The 7,896-nt window shown below is 38.8% G+C and overlaps 1 protein-coding gene across 1 annotated transcript; it reads right to left on the bottom strand.

The window, feature by feature from the left end:
• Nucleotides 1-824: 824 nt before the first annotated feature.
• LOC136610364 (olfactory receptor 10A7-like) lies at nucleotides 825-1,925 on the bottom strand. The gene has a single exon (XM_066589595.1). The coding sequence runs from the start codon at nucleotides 1,923-1,925 to the stop codon at nucleotides 825-827; it is 1,101 nt and encodes a 366-aa protein (XP_066445692.1).
• Between the last annotated feature and the right edge of the window lie 5,971 nt (nucleotides 1,926-7,896).

Raw genomic sequence — 7,896 nt, 5'->3', positions numbered from 1 at the left:
CATAGGTGGTTTTTTGAGTGTATAACACCAGTTTTATATGCTACCATATATTAGACATTATAAGTATCCATCTTTGTAGTGGAATTCCAATATATCTATATTTTGGATAGTGGACAGTGGACCTGTTTTTATATGTTTAGCATTCTGTATACCAAATGACAGTACTTTTCCATTGTTGTCTGTTTTCCTACGAATATAGATATATATATTCTTTCATGTATCCAATATATCTACTTCCTCATATCATGAAACTTTCCGCTTACTAAACTCTGTAACCAAAGCTAGCAGTTAGTAACTCTAGAAGAAGTAAAATCAGACATAAATAACCGCAGTCTGAAGCAGCTACCGCAATAATAACCCAAGCAGTTTTACTGGAAACTTATGCAAATAACACGGGAAATTTATGCAATTAATAGTTCAAGCTGTAATATCCAATCATATCGAAGGAACCACATGTGGGTCCAAGACAACCCACTCATCTCGTCCTGCTACCACATGATGACCAATGGCAGATGACCGGAAGATGGAAGAATTTCAAGATGCTTATCCAATAATTAAACAATACGTTGTATCTATGTAATCTTTGACCTGCCCAGATGGGCAGATATGTTAAGCTCTTTAAAAAGAGGCTGCGCGCCCAACAATAAAGCAGAATTGAGGAAGCTTATACATGCTGAACCTGTGTCAGTGTGAAATCTTCTTATGCGCATATAATCAATTCAGAATTAATCTGGAAGGGTGTAAACATTCCTAATTGAGTAAGTCGTTGGACGCAAAAGGAAATCCACGACATCTAAATCTAAGTCCAGATCCAAGGATCATTTTTATGAATGGTTATGAGCAAAAATATGTCTAAGATTTTCCCTTACAGCTTTCCAAATGTCTTTATTTCTCAGACTGTATATTATGGGATTGACCAAAGGAGTAAACACGGTGTACAGCAGTGATAGGATCTTACTGATGGTCGATGTTTCACTTTTTATTGGAACAACAAAAACACTAAACAATGTTCCATAAAACATGCTGACCACAATGAGGTGAGAGCTACAAGTGGAGAAGGCTCTCTGTCTACCGGTATTAGATGGAATCCTTAAGATGGTGCCAATAATGTAAGTATAAGACACTATGATAATTATGGTTGGGATCGTTACTATGGGGGTGCTAAGTACATTCACCTCTAGTTGAACAATTGATGTACCAGAGCAGGCAATATCGAGTAAGTAAAAAATGTCACAGAAAAATTGGTCAATGATATTTGGCCCACAGAATGTCATCATAGAAGTTGCTATGGTGTCAATCAATGTAACGAAAAACCCAATCAACCAACAGATAATGGACAATTTCATGCAAAATTCACTTGTCATGATAGAGGTGTAACGTAGGGGATTACAGATGGCCACATATCTGTCATACGACATCAGAGCGAGAAGCAAACATCCTGAAGTTTCTACAGTAACAAAAAAATAATGCTGAGTGATACAACCAATAAAAGTAATGGCCCCCCCATTATTCAGTAGGATGTAGAGCATATTGGGGACAATATCAGTTGTTAGTAAGATGTCACTGATGGACAGTTGTGAGATGAAGAAGTACATTGGAGTGAGGAGGGTCTTGCTGGTGGACATCAGGGTGATAATCAGGAGGTTTCCACATATTGTCACACAGTAAACCACCAGGAAAAAAAAGAACAATAAAACTCTTACGTTTTTGCTGCATTGGAATCCAAGAAGAAAAAATTCTGTGACAGCAGTCAGATTGTTCTCCTGCTTAAAATTCAGAAAATGATATATATTATGTCCAATGTTCCATTTACTAGAAGAAAATAATAACAATGTAAAGAGACACAGATCCAAAAAAGAATTATTAAAAATATGAGAAACATCAGCTATATGCAGTATCTGATGGTGGATCCTGTGTTTACACATCTTACGGTATAAATATAGATATTTATAAAGATATATGTTGATATAAAATTCATCAGAAAAATTGGGAATTCCTAGTGAGGGGTATAGAGTTGTCACATATAACAACAATCAATTAATATTATCAGAATGCAATGCACCATGAAAAAGGGGGAAACCACACAGAGGGTATATTAACATATGTTATAATTAATACATATTGGGAATGGTATATACATACAGATATTCAGGTGAGGTAACTAGCCAGATAAACATTGTTCTAAATGACCGGGTAGAGAGAAGGAGAAAGTGCTGAGCATCTTACCCTGGGTTCTTTCTGCTGCAGTGTAGAGATCTGAGCTCGGGGGACTAGTATTTATATTTAAAGATGGTGCCGAGGCACCGGGATACCCGTAATTTCGTGGGAAATGAGAGTTGGCACATCACTGGAAAAACGTAAGGGAAACTCCTTTACCTGAGTGTGTTAAAGAAAGGAAAAAATGGGTAGCGCTCCCAGAAATGGATAGAGAGTGTGGTATTATGTATTCGGTATAGAAAGCTGTGGAGAGAGGACTCACCCCATGACGCTGGGCCCGTGTGATGGGCTCCGGTACGTCAAGATCCGGAATGGCGTATCAACCCACAGTATGGAGGAAGCTTCCTTGCACTGGTCATAAGAGACATCTCGAAGAGAGCGTCATGGTTGTTCCCAGAGGTGAAAAAATGCACCACGGGATAGGCAAAGCAAATAAGTAGGGTACAGAAAATTAACCAGCGCTCCCGTGTTTTGGAAGGTAACAAGCAGAGGATATAACGATGTATTTGTAAAATCTGGTTATGCTATATACGACACTTACTTCACAGGGGTGCTTATTGAAAAGCACCCCTGGGTCCAGGAAAGCAGGTAGAAATCACAGTGGTATAGAAATCTATATATGAATTTTGAAACCCTTCACAGATATAGATAAAAATTAATGACGTTTATTAAGTTATTTAAAAGGACATGGGTTTACACTAACAAGAACACACACACAAATGAAAAACAAGAACAAGGAGAAACCAAAGAATAGGACCCTGGTTTATAGTAAACTGGGAGATTCAGCTCTTTGATGATAAAGAGGTAAGTATATTTATCCCTTTTGGTGTATGATTGAATAACCTTGCGGGATTAGTGTGGACATAGCTTGTTGAGGAGTGGATGATATCCAGTACGTCAGATCTAGATACACCGTTCGTGTTGGGATATCCTCAAACCAAGTATGTATATGTCCTTAAATGATTGAGAAAGAAATATCAATCTAGACCTCTATTTGTATACTGGATTCCCAGTGGTGCCACATTAGTTTGAAGGTTGTTTTACCCGGGGTCTGGTTATGGTGCACTTAGATAGTATTGACCAGATCCCACAAAAACACACTCTTTAAATACCAAGATTGGCTCTGGCGTATGGTAGGTGGAAATTTACTGATTAACCGTTCGCCAAAAGGTAATGTAGTGGCGTCTAAAAAGTAGACTTATGCTCGGAGATAGGCTCGACGCGTTTCCCTATCCAATTTATTGGATAGTTCCTCAGGAGCAAAAGGTACGTATACCATCAATACATCTTTAGTCCTTTTACTGTGGACCATTCAAGACCAGGGTTGGTAAAAGAGAGAATTTCTCAAAAATAAATTGATTTTTCGATGAATTATGTCACCGATTTCTTGTTAAAAGAATGCCATTCACTAACCTGTGGGGGCCCTGCTTATGCAACCTCTCAATAGCTTAATTAAAAGACTGAGCATTCAGATATATAGAAAACCAAGGTCATATCGGTGTTAATTCAGACTAGGACAATTTCCTGCTGAACCACTGATATATACCAAGGGTTTCTTGGCTCTAGTCTATTTTCACTTAATGACTGATGGGACCGACGGTTATATCCAAAAAACCGATCGGCTTAACAGCCAATGTGAATATTTGAGGGGTACACCTAGCCAGAAGAGAAAGAGTTGGAATGCATACTATATAATTTTTGGCATTCTTTTAACAAGAAATCGGTGACATAATTCATCGAAAAATCAATTTATTTTTGAGAAATTCTCTCTTTTACCAACCCTGGTCTTGAATGGTCCACAGTAAAAGGACTAAAGATGTATTGATGGTATACGTACCTTTTGCTCCTGAGGAACTATCCAATAAATTGGATAGGGAAACGCGTCGAGCCTATCTCCGAGCATAAGTCTACTTTTTAGACGCCACTACATTACCTTTTGGCGAACGGTTAATCGGTAAATTTCCACCTACCATACGCCAGAGCCAATCTTGGTATTTAAAGAGTGTGTTTTTGTGGGATCTGGTCAATACTATCTAAGTGCACCATAACCAGACCCCGGGTAAAACAACCTTCAAACTAATGTGGCACCACTGGGGATCCAGTATACAAATAGAGGTCTAGATTGATATTTCTTTCTCAATCATTTAAGGACATATACATACTTGGTTTGAGGATATCCCAACACGAACGGTGTATCTAGATCTGACGTACTGGATATCATCCACTCCTCAACAAGCTATGTCCACACTAATCCCGCAAGGTTATTCAATCATACACCAAAAGGGATAAATATACTTACCTCTTTATCATCAAAGAGCTGAATCTCCCAGTTTACTATAAACCAGGGTCCTATTCTTTGGTTTCTCCTTGTTCTTGTTTTTCATTTGTGTGTGTGTTCTTGTTAGTGTAAACCCATGTCCTTTTAAATAACTTAATAAACGTCATTAATTTTTATCTATATCTGTGAAGGGCAGGAAAGCAGGTAGAATTCAAAACGATGTAGTCAAATCTTTATTTGCGACGCGTTTCGGCCGAGCTGTCAGCCTTTCTCAAGCATAAAACAAATAAAGCATGCTAGCAATTTACCTGAGTGTGTTGTGCTAAGAGTTAAGTATGCCAGAAATTCCTTTCTGCAAAAAAAAGGTAAAATAGGACAGCACTACCCAATGGAAATATATCTCAATAGAAATATATAGGTGCACGTTAAACCATGGCTGCAACATACAATAGAAGCAGAAACCAAAAATGGCAACAGCACGCAAAATAACATGCATATGAATGGTATCCTACCTTCCCTGGTTTTATTTGTAGAAAATACAAAGAAGCAGCAGCACTCAGTCGTAAAACACCATCTGGTTCGAGGCCGGGTCCTGTATGCAGGCTCCACTGGTCCCCACTCCTGGGACCCCAGTAGCAAGCGATTGTAGAAAAATGGAGCAGCACCACAGGTCTTCCAAAAAGCTGTTGTTTTTATTTATTCCATAAAAATGGGGCAGAAACGTTTCAACTCATACAGAGTCTTATTCAAGCTTGAAAAAGATTGTGTATGAGTTGAAACGTTGCTGCCCTATTTTTATGGATTAAATAAAAATAACAACTTTTTGGAAGACCTGTGGTTTTATTTGTAGGCTTAGTCCCAAGAGAGAAGCAGTCTGAGAGGTAGGCATCCAACTTTCCCAGGTTGAGATTTACCACCTGGTATTAGCATTAGGATGCATATGAGCTTGGTTACCTGGACATTGGTAGATGGCCCAATGTAATTCGATCAAATTATATACCAAAAACCTTGCATTATTTAATGTGGTTAGAGTATTGATTATAGGTATGTATACCTCTGATAGTAAATTTATTTTGCGTGCTGTTGCCATTTTTGGTTGCTGCTTCTACTAGAAGTTCCTTTATGATCTGGGGATGTTTCACGCATCATAGTCTCTGTCTGTTGATTGTAGTGGCAAGAACCATAAGCATAAGTGTGTACACTGACAATCTAGGCAACCTTGTGCTGATGACAATGTAATAGAAAAGAAAACAAGGGGACCAGCTATCCTGGACCTTATTCCTATTAACAGGGAGGGAATGGTTGAGGAAGTAAGGGTGGCTGGAACCTTAGGAAGCAGTGATCATGCTATCCTTGAATTTTGGATAACAAGGGAAGGAAGACCTGAAAGGACTCAGACTTCAAGGTTGGATTTCAGAAAGGCCGATTTTAATGAAGGGATGTTCTAAGGACAGAAATGTTCAAGAAGGATGCTAAAAATTGCAAAATTAGATTCTCAAAGCACAATCGTTAACAATCCCTTAAAGAAGGAAGAATTGGAAGCACTTAAAGAGCCCCAGATGGATGAATAAAGAACTTAAACACATGTTAAAAAGGAAAACAAATATGTTTATCAAATGGAAAGAGGGGGATATATCTAAGAAGAATATAATGCAGTCTGCAGAAACTGTAGGGCAAGTGTCAGAAAAGCTAAAGCTGAAATTGAATCAAGGCTTGCAACAGTGGCCAAAAGCAATAAAAAGGATTTTGGGGGTATGCCAAAAGCAAAAGAAAAGTCAAGGATTCTATAGGACTTTTACAAGATGAAAATGGTGAATTGATTAAAAATGATATTGAGAAAGCTGAACTTTTAAATTCCTATTTCATATCTGTTTCATCTCAGAAAGTAAATGTAACATTAACTGATCTTTCCTGTGCTATTGAAGGAATAAAAGATTGTAGGCTACCTTTAAGTAGAGAGATGGAGAGGGAACACTTAGCTAACATAAATTAATTCAAGTCTCTAGGCCCAGATGAATTACATCCTAGGTTACTGAAGGAAGCAGCAGAGGTAATTGCAGAACCACTCGCCAAAATCTTTGAACATTCGTGGAGTACAGGAGAAGTCCCAGAATATTGGAGAAGGGCAAATGTTGTCGCTATCTTTAAAAAAGGAAGTAAGGTGGAGGCAGGAAATTACAGGCCTGTGAGCCTAACTTCTATACCAGAAAAAAATCTTTCAACAAATTATTAAACAGCATGTATGCAAGTATTTAAATGAAAATTGAGTATTTAACCAGAGCCAGCATGGGTTTGTAACAAACAAGTCATGCCAGACTTATCCAATTTCCTTCTATGACAGAATCTACAACTGCGTTGATCAAAGAAATGCAGTATATATAGTATATCTTGACTTTAGTAAAGCTTTTTACAAAGTATCTCATACCATGCTTATTTAAAAAGTAACCAAATATGGGATCGACAAGACAGCTGTTAGGTGATTCACAATTGGCTGGTGGTCGTACTCAAAGAGTAGTTATAAATGGCTCGACATCCAACTGGAAGTATGTCTCAAGTGGGATACCACTAGGATCTGTCCTGATTAGAGATGAGCTAGCACGCTCGGATACAGCAGTTACTCGAGCGAGCATCGCTCATCTCGAGTAACTGCTTACGAGCGTGCTTGGGGGGGGGGGGGCGGCAGCGGAGGTGAGCCGCAGTTACTGAGGTGACCTTGCATTTGTTTTCCTTGATGCATGAATATCATTAGGCTAGAGTCAGAGGCAGAAAAGAATCACTATTTTGCCTAGCTACTGTCGTAGCATTCCTTTGCGGAATCACGGCTTACTCAATTAGGAATGATCACACCCTTCCAGATTGATTGATTAAGGTATCGGACAGTGCACTGTCTCCCAGAAATCACTTAGTCTGACCCAAGTTCAAGAAAAAGTAACTTCCTTATTTATTCTTGGCGCGTAACAGCTTATAAGGCACATCAAACACAGCCCTTTTGGGGCAGGCAAGAATTACATAGACACAATGTGTTGATTGATTATTGGATAAGCGTCTTCCTTCATCCGGTCATCTGGTATTGCCTGTCACGTGGTGGCACTCTGGAGAGTGGAATGGGCTGTCTCGCCCCACGTGTGTCAAAACCGATATGATTGGAGACTATTTCATGAATTAGTAATTGCATAGACCGCCCATGTTATTTGCATCTGTTTCCAGTAAAATCGCTGGGGGATTTTCGCGGTAATCAAAAAAACGGTAGTCCGTCTCGGATGCGGTTGATTGTCTGATTCCTAGTTCCGTATTAGTGCATGCAGCTGGACAGTCAAATATATTTATACATGTTGGTTACGGCTAAATTGCTAAATTCCATCTTTGTCAGCAGAGTTATGAAAAACAGATATTTCATATAA

The sequence above is a fragment of the Eleutherodactylus coqui genome, chromosome 2 (assembly GCF_035609145.1).
Source record: "Eleutherodactylus coqui strain aEleCoq1 chromosome 2, aEleCoq1.hap1, whole genome shotgun sequence".
Taxonomy (NCBI): Eukaryota; Metazoa; Chordata; class Amphibia; order Anura; family Eleutherodactylidae; genus Eleutherodactylus; species Eleutherodactylus coqui.
The sequence above is the reverse complement of the archived record's forward strand: the minus strand, read 5'-3'. Positions and strand labels throughout refer to the sequence as shown.

Coding starts and splice junctions, on each gene's coding strand:
- LOC136610364 (XM_066589595.1), bottom strand. CDS start 1,925: ATGTGTAAACACAGGATCCACCATCAGATACTGCATATAGCTGATGTT.